This window comes from Scyliorhinus torazame, chromosome 10, assembly GCF_047496885.1.
Source record: "Scyliorhinus torazame isolate Kashiwa2021f chromosome 10, sScyTor2.1, whole genome shotgun sequence".
In the NCBI taxonomy this organism is placed as follows: domain Eukaryota; kingdom Metazoa; phylum Chordata; class Chondrichthyes; order Carcharhiniformes; family Scyliorhinidae; genus Scyliorhinus; species Scyliorhinus torazame.
In genome coordinates this window covers 23,039,886-23,062,559 of record NC_092716.1, presented here as the reverse complement: position 1 = coordinate 23,062,559, position 22,674 = coordinate 23,039,886, and the positions used below count along the sequence as shown (strand labels likewise).

The 22,674-nt window shown below is 45.4% G+C and overlaps 1 protein-coding gene across 10 annotated transcripts in view; it reads right to left on the bottom strand.

The window, feature by feature from the left end:
* Positions 1-4,908: 4,908 nt before the first annotated feature.
* Positions 4,909-22,674, bottom strand: part of gse1b (Gse1 coiled-coil protein b) — a 663,364-nt gene continuing 645,598 nt past the window's right edge. For all 10 annotated transcript variants that reach the window (XM_072517860.1, XM_072517861.1, XM_072517862.1 and 7 more), the window contains 3 exons: positions 17,726-17,998; positions 13,664-13,767; positions 4,909-11,003 (listed from right to left, as the gene is read on the bottom strand). In XM_072517860.1, the coding sequence (XP_072373961.1) occupies positions 10,869-11,003; positions 13,664-13,767; positions 17,726-17,998 (512 nt within the window). In that variant the 3' untranslated portion in view covers positions 4,909-10,868. The remainder of the gene's footprint in view (positions 11,004-13,663; positions 13,768-17,725; positions 17,999-22,674) is intronic.

The window sequence follows — 22,674 nt, the reverse complement described above, 5'->3', positions numbered from 1 at the left end:
ACTGAGATGAGGAGGAATAAACCAGCGTGGGGCTGGTTAGCACAGTGGGCTAAACAGCTGGCTTGTAAAGCAGACCAAGGCCAGCAGCACGGGTTCAAATCCCGTACCAGCCTCCCTGAACAGGTGGCGACTAGGGTCTTTTCACAGTAACTTCATTTGAAGCCGACTTGTGACAATAAGCGAGTTTCATTTTCATTTTCAATTTCTTCAGCCAGAGGGTGGTGAATCTGTGGAACTCTTTGCCGCACGAGGTCACATCGCTGAGTGTCTTTAAGACAGAGATAGGTTCTTGATTAATAAGGGGATTAGGGGTTATGAGGTGAAGGCAGGAGAATGGAGATGAGAAAAATATCAGCCATGGTTGAGTGGTGGAGTAGACTCGATGGGCTGAATGGCCTAATTCTGCTCCTTTGTCTTATGGTCTAAAATGTTTTTAGTATGTGGAATGTTCTATCCCATTGGAAGTTGCATCATGTAATTTATTCTTGGCAGAGTTAGACATATTTGATAGACGAGTGAGTCAAGTGTTCTGCCGGATTGGGACGTGGAGGAGGACAGACAGCAAAGCGGAGCAGAGACCACAATCATCCATGATCTTATTGAATAGGGGAACACGCTGGAAGGCCTACTCCTGCTCCTAATTTGGAGTCTGCTTAGCACATGATCACCCAAATCCTTGAATTAGAAAACATTCACAGAGCAGCACATAGAATGCAGAAGGAAGCCATTCAGCCCATCGGGTTTGCACTGACCCTCTGAAAGAGCACCCACCTCGGCCCAATCGCTCGCCCTATCTCCATAACCCCAATTAACCTGCACAGCTTTGGACACTAAGGGCAATTTATCGTGGCTAATCCACCTAACTTGCACGTCTTTGGACTGTGGGAGGAAACCAGAGCACCCGGAGGAAACCCATGCAGACAGGGGGAGAATAAGCAGACTCCACACAGATAGTCACCCAAGCCAGGAATCGAACCTGGGTCCCTCGCATTGTGAGGCATCAGTGCTAACCACTGTGCCACCATTTAACTTAATCTCTAGCTATTCTTGTACCCAACTATGTAACTACACAGCCTTCAGTACCTTGTGCAGTCTCTAGGCTACTGATTTAATTCTGTCACCTGCTTTGTTCTCTTTGACCCTGATGGTGTCTGACATTGTGAACTCGTACCACTCACCTGGTTTGAGAATTTCAAAAAAAGAGACGTTAGGAGAGGAATAAAAATCAAAAGGACTGAACATCTCAATATCATCAACACAAAATAATAGCTTTATTGCGAACACATGACTGAAAAATTAACAGTATTTGCTTATTTTATCACCAGCTTAACCAAAATGATTACAAAACAGAAAGTCTGAGCTGTACAGATGCTCTTAATCACCTGCTTTGCACTCATGAATCAGCGTGGAAAAACTGCCAACAGGTGAAGGGCGAATCTCCTGGGAAAACAGCTAGGCTGAAATTCAATTACAAGATTATTGAGAACGCAGAATGACAGCCCAGAAAATAAATTGTCTTGCAGCTTATTTTCTGATGAGCTGATTAGTGGGGGATGTCATTGCGAGAATGGTTAAAACCCAAAATCATTAATTTTTAAAAAAAGTGTTATTGAATCTGTTAATGTTGTAAAAGGGGACAGCACGGTGGTACAGTGGGTTAGCCCTGCAGCCTCACGGCGCTGAGGTCCCAGGTTCGATCCCGGCTCTGGGTCACAGTCCGAGTGGAGTTTGCACATTCTCCCCGTGTTTGCGTGGATTTCGCCCACACAACCCAAAGATGTGCAGGCTAGGTGGATTGGCCACGCTAAATTGCCCCTTAATTGGAAAAAATGAATTGGGTACTCTAAATGTTTTTTAAAAATTGTTGTAAAAGGTAGAACAGGAAGCCGAAATTGAGAAATAAATTGCAAAGCCGAAAACATCTGTGGCTGAGACAGAATCTAGAACTTGAAAGAAAAGCTAAGGAAATAAAAGTGAACAGTACTGCATATAAAGAGTCAACGCCCCAGTAATTGTTTTCCGTTTTCAAGTTTGCTTCCTTTATTTCGGAAAGCATTGGTCCATGTTGGGATATATTTACTGTCAAGTGCACAACAGGCCAGGGATTCCAATATCAGGGATTTTCTTTTAGAGGGAGCACCAGGATTCATGGTCCCGATTATTATCCAGTGACCTCTCTTGGAAAATTTGAGGGGAATGGTGGGAGTGGGGTGGGAGAAGGATTTTCCTCTTCAGCCCCCTGACATGAAAGCTAAGTGAGGGCAGAAACACTTATTGCAAACCTGGGTACAAACTACTAGTTTCTTCCTGTCCAAATAGAAACTAGTGATCAAATGGCTCCTGAATTTCTGTCTCATAAGTCATTTTTATAGCACATTCAGGGCGGCATGGTGGCGCAGTGGTTAGCACTGCTGCCTCACGACGCCAAGGACCCAGGTTCGATCCCAGCCCCTGGTCACTATCTTGTGTGGAGTTTGCACGTTCTCCCCGTGTCTGAGTGGGTCTCACACCCACAGCCCAAAGATGTGCAGGATAGGTGGATTGGCCACTCTAAAAATGCCCTTGATTGGAAGATATTTTAGAAAAATTATAGCACCTTCAATGTACAAAGAACAAACAAAGAACAAAGAAATGTACAGCACAGGAACAGGCCCTTCGGCCCTCCAAGCCCGTGCCGACCATACTGCCCGACTAAGCTACAATCTTCTACCCTTCCTGGGTCCGTATCCTTCTATTCCCATCCTATTCATATATTTGTCAAGATGCCCCTTAAATGTCCCTATCGTCCCTGCCTCCACTACCTCCTCCGGTAGTGAGTTCCAGGCACCCACTACCCTCTGCGTAAAAAACTTGCCTCGTACATCTACTCTAAACTTTGCCCCTCTCACCTTAAACCTATGCCCCCTAGTAATTGACCCCTCTACCCTGGGGAAAAGCCTCTGACTATCCACTCTGTCTATGCCCCTCATAATTTTGTATACCTCTATCAGGTCGCCCTGTGTAGCAAGTGTAGCAAGACACTTCACAAGAGCCTAATCTCAAAAATATTGGCACCGATTGGAAAAATGGTTTTGAGCACTTACACCCAGTTACTGGTAAAGGTGAACCTGTCCCGTGTGTGTGTGTGGGGGGGGGGGGGGGGGGGGGGGTGGTGGTATTGTGCCTGGGCTGGAGTGGGTTTTTCACTGGGATTGGTCAATTGGGTAGCCAACACTCCGTCTATGGCTTACACCTGGGAGATCTTCCCGTTATGTGAGGGGCTATAGAACATTGCTGGTCATATGGTTACAAGTCAACACATTCGGGAGAGAAATGTGTCAGCAAGTTTAACCCTGCACAGAATTTAGAGCTAGCAGCAAGCATAGTTTCTCTGGCGGTGGAAGTGAGATCCCAAAGAATACCACTAATGGTTAGTGGCATCAAGTAAGTAGAAAAATAATTTTCCGATCTAGCTCACGAACGCTGAAATGTTTAAAATTAGTTAATGTAAAAATGCTTTTTTGTTCTTTGCCAAACATTTGGGCGACACAATGACACTTGGATTAAGTATTGGGAAACACCCATAGATTATCTAATGTGATGTTCACCATCAGCTTCACCAAGTATAAATACTTGCTGTCGAGTCTCCTTGTCTGCTGCTATAAATTCAGCAAACACTTGGTTTACGCGGTGTTTTTCATTTATTCGTTCACAGATTGTGGGTTTTGCTGGCTAGCTCAGCATTTATTGCCCATCCCTAATTTCGCTGGAGAAGGTGGTGGTGAACTGGTGTCTCCCAAGGGTGCCAGCCGTGGCTCGGTTTATGGCACTCATGCCTCGGAAGCCCATGTGTTCAAGTTCCACACCGCGGACTTGAACACCAACCCTAAGCTTGACAGGTCCAAGCTTAAAAGTTAGCATCTCCAACAGCGCAGTATCCCTTACGATACTAAAATAGGTGGGAAAGCAGGCAGCGAAGAGGAGATAAAGAGTTTACAGACGGATATAGAATAGCCAGGAGAATGGACCAAAATTTGGCAGATGGACTTTAATGTGGATAAGCGTGAGGTTATCCATTTTGCCCGAAAAAATAGGAAGGCAAATTATTATCTGAAGGGAAAACAGATTTGAAATGCAGCTGGGCAGAGGGATCTGGTTGTCTTTGTTCATGAATGGCAGAAAGTCATTATGCAGGTCCAGCACATAATTTTTAGCATTTATTGCAAACGGATTGGATTATAAAAGTAGAGAAGTATTGTTGGAATTGTATATGGTGTTGGTGAGACATCTGGAGTATTGTGTCCAGTTTTGATCTCCTTATTTGAGGAAGGATGTGGTGGCATTGGAGGCAGTTCTGAGGTTCACCAGGTTGATTTTGGGGATGAAAGGGTTGACATATGAGGAGAGATTGAACCATTTATATTTGCTGAAGTTTGAGAGATCTAATCGAGGTAGAGAAAATTCTAAGAGGGATTGATAAAATAAACGTAGATCAAATGTTCCCCCTTATGGGCCAATCTAGAACGAGAGGTCACAGATATAGGCTGAGAGGCGGTAGATTTAAAACTGAGATGGGAGCAATTACTTCTCGCAGAGCGTGGTGAATTTGTGGAACTCGCTGCCCCCACAGTGTGGTGGAGTCTGAGTCATTAAATAGTTTCAAGAAGGAGATAGATATATTTCTGATTTTCAAATGGGTTGAAGGGATATGGGGAACGCAGGGAGCTAGATTTGCGACCAGGGAGAGATCAGCCATGATCTGATTGTATGGCTGTATGCCTACTTTGGCTCCTAATTCCTCTGTTCTTACGTTACTGCACTAAAGTGTCACTTTAGATTATATACTTAAATCTTTGGAGTGAGGGCTTAAACCTACAGATATCCAACTCTGGGGTTGCATGTTTTCAAAAATGCAAAAAAAACCACACATTTATCACTCTGTACATGATTTTATTTTTGATTTTTGTCAGAAATTACAGCAATATATTCATAAATACCTAATTACTACATTCAACAAATAATATATTACATTACAATAAATCCAAACAATACACTTAAAACATAATTTTCACAGCATCAACCCCTCCTCCCCCCCGCACCCCCAATTATAGTAGAGGTTTCATCTTCTCCCTTGAAAGAAAATTATGTATCAAATGTGCAGAGGCTGTAACAGAAGTGCAGACCCAAAGTCCAATCTAACCAGTGGCAGATTTATAGTTACAATGACCTATAAAGACAAATCTGCTAGTGAGTAGCAGGTGTGCAACGCAGGGAGGTGGGTTATTAGCAGTGGGTCAGATGACTGCAAAGCAGGGTTCTTGGCTACAGTAAGATGTACACTATTGTTGGTCAACTCTCTCGTGCTCGACCTCGAGCCCTGCCGGGTTTGAGGCCAAAGATAGGACGTCAAGTGATTTTGCCGCCCCTGGTGACTGCTTGTTGCCGGGGAACTGGCATTCCCACTGCCCTTGGGCATTTCTCACAGCCTGGTTGCAGCATTTCGGTGGCAAACTGCATTAAATAGAGATTGGGGGGCTGGGCAGACATAGCACTGTCCAGTGAAACATCGGTCTGAGGGTGATGAGGCATCTACTTGGTGCCATTGGCAGTTGTTTTTGTCGGGCACTTCATTAAGATTTGTACCATCTCTCGGAAGATGAATCACAATTGGTCTCAGCAAGACTATATTGTGGCACTCAAGATAAATATGCAGTTAGAAGAAGCTGGTTAGAGCACTGACCGGAATTGCTCGCTTTTCATTTAAGTTCATAAAGAACAATGGCAATCTTCTTTGAATTGACAGTCACATGACCTCATCTTCCCCTCACAAATCTCTGTCCTCCGGGGTTTAAAAAAAAAACATGGGGTGGGAATGGAACTGAATTCCCTCACCAAATGCTCACTGCGACAAACAGCAGTACAATCACGGCCAATTTCTACTCCAACTGAAGATGGCATCTGTGCCATGCCATTAAAGGTAGATGGCAGCGTAGCCTCAGTGAGTCTTGCAAAACGCCAGCTTAAAGGTGATGTTGTTCCTTAGAAATCAAATTTGCAAAAACCCAGCAGATCCTTTAGCGTCTCCCATTTCAAAGGGACAGATTGTTTTAATTTTCAGCTAGTATTTTCATATCTGATACACAATAAGGATTTGGTTGTCCAGTCAGGCAGTTGCACTTCAGTCTAAACCCCAATTCAATTGGAGAGCTTGAACAGTAACTGCAAAAGTTCGGAAGAAGATACCAGCACACCTTAGGCTCCTAACGAGTGAGTGTAAAATGCGTTGCGTGTTCCCTAACCAAAAATCCTTTATATTCAAAAGCCTGGCTAATGAACCTCTGCTTACAAGGTGAATATGTCAGCCTTCCCAAGTGAGTGGCCACACACAGTTTGATCATCATTAGCAGTTTTAATGGCAAATACTGACTACTGCTATTCAGAATTGGAGAAATGTTTGCGACTGTCATTTTTACAAAAACAATTCAGTTTTCCTGTGGTAAAGGCATTCAGATTTGATTTAATTGTTAAGTTTGGCGCAAGTGACTGAGTCTCAATGGTGTTTGGAGACCAAGTTCTCACTCGTTGGGTTGGCCTGTGGTACTGAGCAGCATCTGATCATTCAATGGTCTGGGGAATCAATAGCTGTCATAGGGATGCTAAGAGTCAAGTTGGACATACATTGGTCAGCATTGAGTCATTAGGAAGAAAGTCATTGATTTGGGGTAGTTTTAGTCAGGAGGGAGGAAACTTGATGGGAAGACACACATTTTGCAGCAGTTAAAGATCAAATTGAAGAAGCATTGGCGATTACTTGGGATGATGAACCAGTTAAATGTCACTCCGTGCAGGGTAAAAGACATTCAGCTAGCAATAGGGTATTGGTGGCACCAAGTATTACAAGAGGGCTCTAACATGTATTGAAAACATACACCTTAAGCCCTTGTAGTTATTTTGCAGTCTTTGGATAATTTTTGTCATGCAATGACTTATGAAAGTATTACATCATATAATTTAGCCACACTGACAATGATGGCAGTTTCTGCATGTTGGTCTATAGGTGCTTTGACAGCCAAGGTAAATGGTTGATAACATAAGAGAGAAACCAACTTGTTGAGATAACTGGTTGCATTCGATGGGATTTGCAGGAATGGTGACAATGCCAGCAATAGAGCCCCAGTGCATCAGTATGCTTGACTGGAGACACATGGTGGGTGAGAAGGCACCTCTCATGGTCACTAAGTGGAGTATCTGCAAATGGCTTTGAAGAAAAGTGGGTTTTGTCAAAAGCTTCTAGTTGCAGCAAATACAGTCAAATCTCATAAGTGGAGTGTGTGGGCAAGCATGTGTCTTTGTCGTACAGTACAAAGCACCCAGAGGAAAATCGTGTCTATCCATCACAGAATTTCCACCCAATATTTGTAGGTTATTTGAAGAAAATCCATTACCTGCACCAGTGCAGAACATTAGTACCATCTAGACTCCAACTTCTAACGGTGACAAGCAGTGAGAATGGTCTCCTTGTCTTTCCCTGCCATACCCCACAGGCATTGATGGGCTATGCTGTGGTCCCATTGGTTGCCAGCCACCATCCAGTACTTCACTCCAGTTTATCTTCCTGTTGTGCAAGTGAGTGTTAAAGAGTTTTATGCTGTATGGGGAGCTCAGTTTCTATCCTTGCCCAACATTCTCTCACACATTTACTCTGAGGGTAATAGTGATCAGGGGCAGGAACCCAGGCTGATTTTCCCTCACTCAGGACACTAGTTGGGTTCCTGCTCCAGGCCCAGCATGGGAGTTGTACATCAATCAAAAACCCTTCTACTGCATGTGACTCAGTATCACATTGAGAAGGTTGCATCCCGACTGTGCCACTTGGTGAATGGGATCCGTTCTATCTTTACAAGTGAATGAACAAAAGAGAATCTGTTGGAGGTTTAACATATTATCTCCCCATCACAGAACATCAATGGAGTGTCTGGATTGTTTGCAGTGGAAGACTGGTAATGTACAGAGCCCTCCCTGCAAATACAATAGGAGCAACGTATGGCACAAGACCTATTCAGGAAACGTTGCAATCTGACACTAGGGTTCAAACCTCCAAGGTGATTGGCAGCAGCACTCCCAGGTACAATTAACTTCGCACTTAAGAGTCCCAAATAAAAACCCTCTATAGTCTCTCAGCACTTATGGCATCCGATTCTTGTCTCCTTTAACCTCTTAGTGACCCATTAACATTAAGGAAAAAGCACAAATCATTCAGAACGCTGATGGCTACACCTTTTAATCAAGGTATGGTAAGAAATTACTGGGAGGAGGGGGTGGGAGAAGGGAAACAGGACAGGGCTACTAAAGTCCCATTACTCTCCTCCTCCCTCTGCAGTCTTTATATGCTGAGGTTTGGGAAACAGGGATACCAAATAACAATTTGGTGCTTTAAAAAGTAAATTGTTGTTGGCCAAGTTAAATTGTGACTGAATACCGGATTAACCATTCGCATTATTTTTCTTTTCAAAACTGCACTGGCTAAAATAAGAGGGATGTGTTTCTTCGATTCTTGTAGACGTACTAACAAATCTTCTGTGTGGGCCTTGGGAGAGCCCTCACTCAGACAGGGGGGGGGGGGGAAAGAGGCGTATCCCTAAGACAGAGACTCTGAATACTGTGTGTTTTGAAAAGAACTTCTCTAGTGAGAAATACTGCTGAATGCTACACTCACACTGGGCTAAAGCATGAAATCTTCGCAGACAAGTGGACCCATTTTCAGGGTCACCGGTTTTGAATGAATGGCAACAGATATATTTAAATATTCCATCCCTTTGTTACACTGCCCATCTATGAAGAAAGGCTGAAGGTTAAAAAGCCAACCTTGAATAAAAAGTGGCACTGTTTACATCTTGCATGGGAGGAGGATTTGAAAAATGCACCTTAGAATATTAATAAATGCTTTCATTTCCCCCGTCCTCAGAACGTTATATTTGATGTCCTCATTTTAGGGATTTCCAAAGAATGTTTTTGTTTGGGACTGTCATGATGGTAGCCTACGTTGATCTTGTATTAAGGGGAAGGCAATTTAGAGTGATGGTTACAATATAATGGGTCATTGATCTCACAGTACATCATTCTCTTAACCCAGGCCCGTTATAAAGATGTTTCTGGTCCAATCGCGTAGCCGGGGGAGCCGTGGGGGGGGGGTGGTGGGTCACCAGGATGTAGATGGAATGAAGAACCCCACCATCTCTGGCACTGCTCTACAGCTTGATGTGGAAAAAAGGAGGAAAATTAAAATGTTGTTTCTCATCTTTAAAAATGCACCATTGGACAAGGAGAACCAATTGGCTTTTTTCACGAGCGCGCCTTCGATGGGAAACTTTCCCAACATGCTGAGCATGTACACGTCTTCCAGTTTCAACGAGGGCTAACTTTCCAAGTGTAAATGGGGGCGTTCCTTTTTCATTTTACATGGAGGGGATTGAGCGGCCATAATAGGCAAGTGCAATTAGGTACGAAAATCTTACAGTACAATAGGAGAAAACATAAAGCAGCTGATACAGCCACACGTCGCCAGAGGTGCTCGTCTGACTCAAGCACGTATAAATTACAGGGAGGGAGGAAAGGGGGAAGCGGGGTGAGGGGGCTGGGAATGGTAGAGGCTTCGCACCCACTTGTACAGGAATCTTAAACTGGTGCTACACGAAAATTAGAATACAGCGCATGCACCAGTGAAAACGACTTCGCTTTCATTTTTCTGGATTTTTTTGAAAAGAAAACACTTCCAATTTTTTTTTGTCCTGACCAGCAGCAGTACGAACACTAAAAGCAAGATATTTGCCAAAGCAGAAACATATTAAAAATGGCAAGCTTTAATAACAATAATTAAAGTAATAAAAACATACAAAATCTGTTTTCATTTATATACAGTACAAGGTAAAGCACCTCTTTTGTGAAAAATCCTTTTTATTTATTTTAATTTTTTAAAAACCCTGCCCTTCAGGCTGTAGTCTATTCTTTTGTTTTAAATGCACAAACTCAGCTCTGTAGCATGCATCTCTGCGATTTAAAAGACTCTGGTTTAAAAGGTACCTTCAATTGCCTTAAGTGCATTTTGTCTGTTTAAAAAAAAGCCTCATCATCTGAGCGAGTCTTGAACTATTGTACTGCGGCCTGGTTCACTTGTAGTTCAAGGGGTCTGAAGGAGAGCCAGTGTTTTTGGGTGGTCCCCCCCCCCCCCCCCCCACCTGGGTCGGAGGGGGGCTTTGCAGGGTGGGTGGGGAGTGGGCTGGAGATTTCCAGGCATTGCAGCAGATGGATTAACAGAGGGGCTTCTGTGAGGAGAGGTTGAGAGCAAGGTCCTTCAATCACACGCGGTCAGCATTCACGGCTTATTCAAGCGATTTGGCTTTTCTGTTGCTGGTCTTTTGGGCTACAGGCATCTGTGCGAGTCTCCGACGGTCACCACTTTCCGCCATCGCTGCCGTGATAAGCCACTCGAGTAAAGTAGTACAGAGAAACTGTCCAGTCAACGCGTGTACATTGTGGATGTATTAGTGTTGGCTCCGGAGGTTAGAATTAGGTCTCCCCCACTCTAAAAAGCAAATTGTCCTTTTAACACGGGTCAGGGGAAGGGTGGGGGACGGCAAATAATCAAGATATTCAAACAGGCTGAAAAAAAAAATGGTGTCCTTAAGCAAATTTATGTAAAAATAGATCCAGAAGTCTTGTTTCGGTTGCATTGCAATGTTCATTCAAAAAAGGTTGATTATCCATTTACCCTTTGCTTCATATGTGGCACATTTCCTTAGGTCTTGCCTAGAGTATCGATTCCAATGGGAATATTAAATACCAGGATAATAAAATAGTTTCTCTATGCCATGGCCGAGCTAACAGGGGTGTCACCTTGGGTAGAACTTGAAGTAGCTTCTAGACCAGTGCATCGATGGCAGTGCAAGGCACTTTCTTAAATGGTCCAGTTCGGATTGGAACCGTTCTCTTTCTGAGGCAAGTTTCTGTTTCTGAGCCAAAAGTTCCTGCATTTCAAAGAGAACCAGAAGCACATTGTAACCAATAATCATAATCACCTCTCTGAAGTTGCTTGACTGTAAATTCTTGAAAGTTACTTAACTTCTGTCTTATTCCTACACTAGTTCATACAATCAGTAGTTTTTTAAAATAAATATGCCAATACTTGGTTTACTTTCAGGTTTTGAACAAAAACAAGTTTCCACGAATGCTTCCAGGGTTGTGAAACATCAGTTAGGATGATAGATTGGAGAGGCTGGGACAGTTCTCCTTGGAGAGAAGAAGGCTGGATTGGACTGGATTGGATTTGTTTATTGTCACATGTACCGAGGTACAGTGAAAAGTATTTTTCTGCGAGCAGCTGATCAGATCATTAAATACATGAAAAGGAAATAAAAGAAAATACATAATAGGGCAACACAACATATACAATGTAACTACATAAGCACCGGCATTGGATGAAGCATACAGGGTGTAGTGTTAATGAGGTCAGTCCATAAGAGGGTAATTTAGGAGTCTGGTAACAGCGGGGAAGAAGCTGTTTTTGAGTCTGTTCGTGGGTGTTCTCAGACTTCTGTATCTCAAGAGGAGATTTGTTAGAAATATTCAAAATTATGAGGTGGCTGGACAAGAGTAGATAGGCAGGAACTGATCCCGCTCGTAAAATATCAAGAATGTGAGAGCACAGAAAAAACCTTTTCACACAACGAGTGGTTTGGGTCTGGAATGCACTGACCGAAAGAGGCAGATTCAGTCGAGGCATTCAAGAAGGCATGAGATGATTATTTGAATAGAAACAATATGCAGGGGTTCGGGGGAAAGTACCGAGTCGTGATGCTCATTTGGAGAGCTGGCACAGACACAATGGGCCGAATGGTCGCCCCCTGAGTGGTAACAATTCTGTGAAATGAGAAATGCAGAAGTACTCCTGGAACCGTTAACACATTCTTCTGCCGCAGGCTGTTTAATGGTTCCCTCATCGTCACTGTGTCACCATCCTGGAAATTCCTACTTAGTACCAGTGTGAGACCACCATGAACTCAAGGACTGCAGGGGTTCAACGAGATAGACCACAGCCCACCCTTTAAACTGGAGAGGGGAACCCACGTACCCAGACATTCGCATGCTGAAACCATGGGAGTGGCCAGCCAATCGATTTAGACACTTGAAATGAAAATGAAAATCGTTTATTGCCACAAGTAGGCTTCAAATGAAGTTACTGTGAAAAGCCCCTAGTCGCCACATTCCGGCGCCTGTTCGGGGAGGCTGGTACGGGAATTGAACCGTGCTGCTGGTCTGCTTTAAAAGCCAGCTCTTTAGCCCTGTGCTAAACCAGCACAAGAACATTAATGCCTCCCAATTTATTCCCTGGTCTCCTGACGAAGATGGCTGGGCTGGAGGGTGATCTCACAGGTCAGTGGTTCTCAAACCGCCATCCGCAGAAACTTCCCAGAGGCCATGTAAAATGACACGATAATGCTTCCAAGAAGGAAAAACCCATCTTACTGGTTTTCTTAAAAGCATTATTGAGACATTCTTTACATGCAGTAGTTTCATATTGTCAGCATTCTCGCGGGTTATCATTTAGATAGAGAGCCCGTGATTATTAACCCATCGGAAAAGGGAGCCTTCACTCAATAGGTTTCAGAGCCCCTGCCCAATGCAGTGACCATTCTTCAGGTGGCATTCTCAGACACTGCGGCTATGTGATAGTGTGCCAAGCCCCTTCTTCGCTCCGCACCCAGCCAGAGTGACCAGGAGCATGAACCATTCATTCCCCCACCCCATCCCACTCAGTAACCCAGGGACACGGTGGTATCCCGAACTACTCCAAGCCCCCTCCGCCCCCTCACCCACACCAGCCCCATCAGTTCAATCTGTGCACAATAAGTATAACCTGGGTCCTGTGTGTTCATGGCATTTATCAACTCCGTTGTCATGGGGTTTCTAGGGTCATGGAATGGTGACAGTACAGAAGGAGACCAGTTGATCCCATCATGTCTGTGCCAGCTGTCTGCGTAACCAATTCACCAACTACTACACCCCATCTTTCCGCCTTGTCCTACATCATTCCCCTTCAGATAATGATCCAGTTCTCTTCATCTGCCTCCACTACACTCTGATAGGGAAACATTCCAAACAGCGGACTATTAACTCAATGTTTGTAAATAGACATTCATAATTTTATATTTGATGCAATTTAATTCCCAAAAGTGTGTGTGTGTGAGAGAGGGGGGGGGGGGGGCGGGGGGGGGCATGATCTGGGTTACACTTGTTCAGTGAATAAATCGATTCAAGGATCAAAGCTCCTCATTTCGAATACGCAGGGGGGTAATTTGGCATGTCTCCAATTCCATCAAGTGGGCGGCGGCCTCTTTAAGGATTGCTGACGGCTTAGAGAGCTCAACACAATAGGTGGAAAATGTTCCCACTGGTGCGCCATCAGCCCTTGGAAACTATGTCCTGGTGGGTTAATGAGGCGGCATTTGCTCCTCCTCTGATCCGCCCATTCCAAAGACCTCCCCAAGATGTTAGGGGTACTTTCTGCACCCCAATCTTCCCATACCGTCCCATTCCCACCGAGATCGGGAATGAAAATCAGGCTTGGGATCTGACAATCCATTGAAAGTAAGTGAATTTGTACTAAATGCTTCTTCGCAGTACTTACCGACATACTGAGGGAAAGCTGTTCTGCGGTCAGGCTAAGGTTATAGTGAAAGGTTTCCAGACGTCTGCACTGGGCCTGTAGAACTTGCCTCTCGACATTTTGTTCTGAAACAAAATGATCAATTTTGTGTTATTTCATTTCTTGAAAGCTTAAACCCGTCACCGAACAGTTGGCACTCTACTGCAGGGGGTCGATGAGCTCAGACGTTAATATTTAAAATACGCATGGGCGATACAAGGCCATTCAACCCTTTAAGTTCATGAATTCCATTGCTTTTGAAGAAAACTTTTCTTTTGATGAGGGTGCAAGGTTTGTTTTCTTTTTCTTAAATAAATTTAGAGTACCCAATTATTTTTTTTCCAATTAAGTGGTAATTTAGCGCGGCCAATCCACCTACCCTGCACAACTTTGGGTTGCGGGGGTGAAACCCACATAAACACAGGGAGAAGCTCCACAGGGACGGTGACCCAGGCCGGGATCCGAACCCAGGTCCTCAGCGCCGTAGTCCCAGTGCTAACCACTGCAGCACGTGCCGCCCTGCAAGGTTTCTTTCCTTGACAAAATCCTTCGAGTTCTCCTCAGCTTTCCTTTCACTCCCGAGGGCACGGATTCATTCGGGGGTTATCGATTGCTCTCTGATACACCCTCATCATCGGGTATTGGCTGTCCTCTCATCTGATGTCTCATGAAAATGACCAATTTTGTCACGGGGCAATGAGTGTCAAGAGAGTGTTCAAACATGGCGTTACAGGAGATAAAAATGGGTGTGAAGATAGGCCACACCATGGCCTACGAAGTATGCCCTATGACTAAAATGATGAGTAAATAAATTAAATATCAGGGCTGGAATTCTCCAGCCATTCGCTGGCAGGATTCTCTGGTCTGGTTGGCAGCACCCCCACCTGCGGGTTTCCCGGTGGCGTGGGGTGGCTTCAATGCGAATTCCCATTGCCAGTGGCAGGAGCAGCAAATCCCACCACCGAGAAACACGCAGCTGGGAATCCGGAAAATCCAGCCCCAGCATTCAGCATAAATATTATTCTACTATCAAGCGAGAATTATTTCTTCTTTTTAAAAAAAAATGATTTCTTTTTTTTTTTAATTTAAGAGTATCCAATTTGTTTTTTTCCCCAATTAAGGGGCAATTTAGCGTGGCCAATCTACCTACTCTGCGCACCTTTTGGGATGTGGGGGTGAAACCCACGCACACACGGGGAGAATGTGCAAACTCCACACGGACAGTGACCCGGGGCCGGGATTGAACCTGGGACCTCGGCGCCGTGAGGCAGCAGTGCTAACCACTGCACCACCACGCTGCCCTCTGCGAGTATTATTTCAGCAGCACCTCCCAGTTCCGGGACTTTTATTACCAGCTGAAGCACCAGATCACCCACCAGCCTGTCTTGGACATAATTCCCACCTCACTTCTATTGTCCTGGGGCAATACTTTGGAATACTCTACACAAGACCACTGAATTACTTTTGCACATGGGCCGGATTGGTTCAATGGGAGACTCTACCACATTATCAGGGCAACATGGAACGGGCAATAAACTCCAGCCTTGCAGATTTCCCGAGAATGAATTTGAAAATGAGACAGATTCAAAAGTGGGAGCAGTCCTGTCAATTGCTTCGTGAGCTCTTGCGCCTTAAGGTTAAAACTGCATTGTACCTGGTTACATAAAGCAGGGGTCCACAACACTCCAAGGGAGAAGTCATCAACTGGCATCAGAAGGAATTATACATGGGAATGCTCGTCGTGCACGTTATCTTTCTTTCTCAAACCATCTCAATGATGATTTAGTCACCAGGTAGGATTACCTTTTGGTTCACTGGGTGTAATTGAAAAGGTGTCACCTTGTCTCACTGAAGTTTTTAAAAATCCATTACTTTATCAGAGTTACAAAGCCAGAGCTCAGAGTGTGGACAGGGGCAAACCCCTAATCCAGCTCCTTGCCCGCTCCAAAAACCAATTCAAATTGAATCCAATTCATGGTCCCCACAAGAGAGACATACCAGATCCAGGCATTACACCTGATCCCACGCTCATCTTAGCCAAAAGGCCGAGAAGCGCTACGCTTGATCTGAGCTAAAAGGCCCAGAAACGATCCTCACTGAAATACCTGATTCCAGCCCATGGTTGTGGCTTAGGCTGATCAAACTATACAACACAAATTGCTGGTGTGCGCACTGCACAACGGTTTTATTTTTACTCTTTTATGGAATGGGAGCATCAAAGGAAGGCCAGCATCCCTAATATCCCATGAGAATGTGATGGGGTTGGAGCGGGCGGTGGCGTAGTGGTATTATGGACATATGAATTAGGACCAGCAGTAGGCCATTCATCCTGTCAAACCTACTCGTCGTATACGGTCATGATTGACCGGATAGTGGTCTCAAGTCTACTTTCCTGCCTGCACAAATTTTCCTTGTCAAATTAAGAAATCTAACTCAAGCCTCTATGATCCTGCCTCTATGCACTCTGGGAAAGAGAATTTCACAGACAAATGACCATCAGAGAATTTTTTTTCTCAATGCTTTCGTGGGATGTGGGCACTGCTGGCAAGGCCAGCACTTGTTACCCATCCCTAATTGCCCCATGAACTGGGTGGTTTACTAAGCCAGGTCATGTTGCTATGGGTCTGGAGTCACATGTTGAGAGCAGCCGAGGACATTGGTGAACTTGATGGGTTTTTAACAAAAACCAATGATGGAGCTCATGGCCACCATTACAGAGACTGGCTTTGTGTTCCAGATTTATTAATGAATTGAATTTAAATTCTACCTGCTGCCGTGATGGGATTTAAACCTGTGTCCCCAGAGCACTAGCCTGGACCTCTGGATGGTGGGTCCAGTGACAATACCTCTACACCACCGCTCCCAAAAAATCCTCCTCATCTCTGTTTTCAATGTGAAGCCCCCTTTTTTTAAAAAAAACTACTAGACTCCCCCACAGGGACAAACCACCCTCTCAGTATCCACCCTGCCAAATCCCCTCAGCACCGTATATGTTTCACACAAAGCTACGAATAAACAGGAGTAGGCCACTCGGCCCCTTGAGCTTGCTCCGCCATCCAAAAGATCATGGCTGATCTGACTGTCACCTCAACACCTGCCCACCCCCTGATAACCTTTCACTCCCCTTTCACCTATCCAGCTCTGCCTTAAAAACATTCAATGACTCTTCCGCTGCCTTTTGAGGAAGAGAGTCGAAAATGAGCGAGCCCGTATTTTCAGTGACCCCTAGTTCCAGATTCTCCGAGAAGAAGAAAAATCCTCTCCTCATCCACTCCATTAATGCCCCGCAGGATCTTAAAGGTTTCGATCAATCCGCCTCTTACTCGTCTAAGGTCTAGGGGAGTCGATCAATAAGATCCCCTCCCATTGTTCGAAACTTCAAAGGATACAGGCCCAACATGTCCAACCTTTCCTCATAAGATAAACCCTTCATCCAAAACTGTACACTGTGTTCCAGATGTGGTTTCACCAGAGCCCTATACAGCTGCAGCAATAACTTTGCTACTCTTATATTCCATTCCCTTTGCAATAAACAACAACATTCCAATGCCCTTTCTAATCACTTTCCTTTATCTGCATTTTAATAGTTTGTGATTCATATCGCAGGACACCCAGATCTATCTGTACCTCAAGGGTTCTGCAATCTCTCCACATTTAGATAATAAACTTAAATATATCGGAGATATTGGCCAGAATTCTCTGCCGGGAAACAAGCGACTGGGAGGCCGGAGAATCCCGTCCACTGTTACTGGACTAGTAATCCAGAGGCCCAGGTTACTGTGCTGGGTTCAAATCCCATTATGGCAGCTGGTGGAATTTAAATCAATTTAATTAAACGAATAAAATCTGGAATTAAAAGTCAGTCTCAGAAAAGGTAACCATGAATCTATTGGATTGGTTCACTAATGTCCTTTAGGGAAGGAAATCTGCCATCCTTACCTGGTCTGGCCTACACGTGACTCCCGACCCACAGTAACATAGTTGGCTATGAACTGGTCTCTGGCTGAGCAAGCCAGTCAATTGTGCCAAACCGCTACAGCGTACCTTCAACATATTCCTGGTAAGCCTCAAAGACAGCTTCAATGCCCTGCCATTTTGAATGGAAAGGTCTGGAGTCTTCCTCTTCCTCATCATCTTCATTGTCGGACTCCTCCTCACGCTCGCACACCGCCATCCCCTTCCTGGTTTGCGTGGCAGCGTGCTGACCATTCTGATGTGTAAACAGTGTCCCGCTGGCAGAGTGCATCTCTGGAATGTTGTAGCGAACAGAGGCGTCCAGCTTGTGGTTTTGTTCCGCGGTTAGTGCCACCGTGGTACCTGAAGAGAAACACGGGTCAGAGAAAAAGAAAATCAACGTTTCAAAAGGTTGCGGTGATACCCATGGTAGGGGTAGTAAGGAGGTGACATCGCTGGGGTAATGCGTTACAAAGAATATCTCAAGAATGCTCTCTTTGATGACTTGCTGAAGTGTACATCAACAGGATTTGTACCAACAAACAATGGTAGACATCCTGAACACCAGCCACCCCTCCCACCCACTTTCCAGCAAGCACTTGCACATAGAACCATGATGAGTTCCTCCATTCACAGACACAGAAGCATTGATTCTAAGTGGTGTGCCCTGATCAATCAGCGAGCTTGTTTTGTTGGACCAGGAATTGACTTTGGGATCTTGCTCGAACGCACTTACTCACGGGGGCAGCAAGGATTCTAGTCTTGTCCAGCGGTTAATGAAATGCACATTCTGTAATTCATTTCTTGCAACCTTTTTTTTGCACCTAGTTATCTCCGATTGCCTTGCTTCAGTTAATGTTCGGCCACTCTCTTTGCTCACCTGTTTTATGATGCCACTTGACATGTTCGGATAACATTCAGGTAACCCAATGAGTGATTAAATGGACTACGATGAAACAGGGACTTGCCATCACTGCTAGTGGCTTGGGTCACTGTCTGTGCGGAGTCTGCACGTTCTCCCCGTATCTGCGTGGGTTCCTACGGGTGCCCCAGTTTCCTCCCACAAGTCCCGAAAGACGTGCTTGTTAGGTGAATTGGACATTCAGAATTCTCCCTCAGTGTACCCGAACAGGCGCTGGAGAGTGGCGACTAGGGGATTTTCACAGTAACTTCACTGCAGTGTTAATGTAAGCCTAATGTGACACTAATAAATATTATCATTACAGTTTGTTTGTGTATTTTCTCAGTCTGCATTTCAGCCAGAACAATAAGGCAAACTAATAGAAAATGCAAACAAATAATCATTTGCAATTACTGCAGGGAGACATGTTCAGAATTTCCTTCTTGCTGAAAAGCCAGCTGGTTAATTGGATGCTTTGAGAGGGAGTGCGCACCTCGATCAGGTTCAAACCCAGCAGGCGCTTGGCTTCCCGCTGCAAGAAACTATTGCTAAATCTCACAGATTTGAAAGGAAGCAGCAATCTGTGGGAAAAGCATGTACAGCATTTGCAAACAGGCTCCTCTCCCCTTTCCAACAGCCAACTCACTGAACGTGGAAAGAACAAAAGAGCTTGCATTTTTATAGCACCTTGCACAACCGTAGGACATCTCAAAGCTCTTTACAGCCAACAATGACCGTTGCGAAGTACAGTAGGCCAATTTTACACACAGCAAGATCCCCTGACAGCCACTGGTATTGACCAGATGATCTGTTTTTCGTGATTTTGATTGAGGAATACATGTTGACACTGTCAGTACACCCAAGAGAATGCTGCTGATCTGAAACAGGTCACCTCGGGCAGTGCAGCACTCCCATGGTAGTGCACTGGAGTGCGCTAGATACTGTCCTTGCGTCTCGGGAGTGGGGTTTGAACCCAGAATCTTCTGAACCGGAGGTGGAAAGAATTAGAAAGAAAGCAAAAGTCGAGCTTCAATGTAAACAACACAAAGCTATTTGCCTGGATTGTTTGAGATTCCAAAAATATAATGGGTTGGATTTTATGGGGTGCAGTATTCCCCACCCTCTAACTCCCTCTCTGACTAAAGGTTTCATTGGGAGGTCACCAATGTTAAAGCCGACAACTCAGCAGCGCGTTAAGTGGCTCAGGACAAGACTTCTGTCCCCATCTGGGGAGGAGGCCCCGCTTTTGAAATCTGCTGGGCAATAACTCCAGGTTCCTGCGGAGACCATTTCTAGAACTGCAGCCAGCCCTTTTCCTGTTTGTATTCACCATGGGATGGGGCCGTCGCTGGCTGGACCAGCATTCATTGCTGACAAAGAATCATCCAGACTAGAAATGCTGGCTCTGCTCCCTCTCCACAGATGCTGTCAGATCTGTTGAGATTGTCCGGCATGGGGCGACATGGTGGTGCAGTGGTTAGCACCGCTGCCTCACGCACCGAGGACCCGGGTTTGATCACGGCCCCGGATCACTGCCCGTGTGGAGTTTGCACATTCTCCCCGTGTCTGCGTGGGTCTCACCCCCACAACACAAAGATGTACAGGGTAGGTGGATTGGCCACGCTAAACTGCCTTTGATTGGAAAAGAAATGAATTGGGTATTCCAAATTTGAAAAAAAGAGATTGCCCGGCATTTTCTGTTTTTGTTCATTGCCCATCCCTAGTTGCCCTTGAGAAGGTGGTGGTGAGCTGCCTTCTTGAAACGCTGCAGTCTATGAGGTGAAGAACAGGAGCTTATGGAAGCCACACTGAAGGGGGGGGGGGGGCGGCCTCGGGTGACTGTCTGTGTGGAGTTTGCACGTTCTCCTCATGTCTACGTGGGTTTCCTCCAGGTGCTCCAGTGTCTCCCACAGTCCAAAGATGTGGTTAGTGGATTGGCCATGTTTAATGAGCAGGGTTATGGGGATAGGGTGTGGGAGTGGGCCTGGGTAGAGTGCTCTTGCAGAGGGTCAGGGTCAGTGCAGACTCGATGGGCCAAACAGACTCATTCTGTACTGGTTTCCTGAAGATCCCGAGGGAATAGAGAATTTACAAGCTGGCTTACATAGTGAAAGATGACAGACACACTCGGTGGGATTTTTCAGCCCTGACAACAACATTGTGAACACTGCCCCGATTTTGCCATTGAGGCCAAAGCCCAGCAGGTGCCTGAAGACTGCTTGCTGGGAACAGGCCAAGGGAAGGCCTCCTACACTTACCCCTCTACCGGAGGCACAGGGATCTGTGGACTGCAGCTGCGGCCGCAGGCCACTATGTGGAGACCACTGTGCGGAGGGGCTTCACTACTACAGGCCGGTCAGCTGGGCCCACGTTTTAATTAACTAAATATTTCTTCAAAAGGTTCTTGAAGATGGTGGCCCTCGTGTTCTCCCTCAAACTGTGGCAGTTCTGCTACAGTCCGTCCGATGACTGCAGGCACCCCCGAGTGGGCAGGCAACCTCTGGGACCCACCCACTATCCTTAGGGTGTTGCTGGCAAGCGTGGAGTCGACATTCGGAAATGGTCCTGCCCTGGGATTAATTTTAAAAGGTGCAAGATTCTCCCCAATGAATTCAGTATAAACTGGCATGGGCGAGATCCTCTATCCCCAGCCAGTGCTCACTTGATAAACTTCTCCCTAAACAAAATCTTTACAGACTAATTACTCTTCATTCACAGAGCAGGGTGGCTCTCTCCAAACCCCCCCCACCCCCCCACCCCAACGCTCCATTATATTATTCCTTGGCAGTACAATATTGACTCTATCCTTACCAGGGACAGTACTTGAACAAGATAGCAGTTGGAGTTGGCACTGAGGGGTGTAATCTACAATGGGGGAAATGGGTGTTTCACATTCAGGTTTTACTGTGATATTTCACGTGGATGTTAAACGTCCCATAGAATTAATGTATTCTCTTTCAATCAATACCATCAAAATACTGGTTGCACGAACATTACTGGTGGAGAAAGACTGCAGAATTAAGTGCATTTCAAAAGATAATTAGCTGCATGAATTGTTTTTGGATGTTTTGCTGTTTAAATTTAACTTTATTTGCCACTATTTATCTATCGTTACATTAAGCCGTATCATAATATCGGCATCAATGGTGCCGAGATGGAGATGGTTGACAGCTTTGAATCCCTAGGTGTGCACATCACCAACAATCTGTCCTGGTCCACCCACATCGACGCTACGACCAAGAAAGCACAACAGGGCCTACACTTCCTCAGGAAACAAAGGAACTTCGGAATGTCCACATTGACACTCACCAGTTTTGACAGATGCACCATAGAAAGCATCCTATCTGGCTGTATCACAGCCTGGTTGGCAACTGCTTGGCCCAAGACCGTAAGAAATTACAAAGAGTCGAGAACACAGCCCAGTCTATCACACGAATCCGCCTCCCATCCACTGACTCTGTCTACACCTCCCACTGCCTTGGGAAAGCGGGCAGCATAATCAAACCCCCCCCCCCCCCCCCCCCCCCCCCCCCCCCCCCCCCCAACTCGGATTATTCTCTCTTTCAACCACTTCCATTGGGCAGAAGATGGAAAAGTCTGAGAACACGCACTGACAGGTTCAGAAACAGCTTCTTCCCCGACGTTATCAGACTCATGAATGACCCTCTTATGGACTGAACTTTCAAAAAGTAAATTTAGAGAACCCAATTCTTTTTTTCTAATTAAGGGGCAATTTAGGGTGGCCAATTCACCCACCCTGTTGTGGGGGTGAGATCCACGCGGACATGGGGAGAATGTGCAAACTCCACACAGACAGTGACCAGGGGCCGGGATCGAATCCGGGTCCTCGGCGCCGTGAGGCAGCAGTGCTAACCACTGCGCCACCGTGTCGCCCTTCTTATAGACGGCACTGATCTCTTCACACACCTTCTCTACTGAGTGTACTACACTATGTATGCTTCACCTGATGTCTGTGTATGTATTGTGTATTTATGCATGTCCTATGTTTTTTTCATGTATGGAATGATCTGTCTGGACTGTATGCAGAACAATACTTTTCACTGTACCTCAGTACACGTGACAATAAACCCAAATAATAGTTAGGAGCTATTATGTCTACAAGAGATTAGCAGCATTG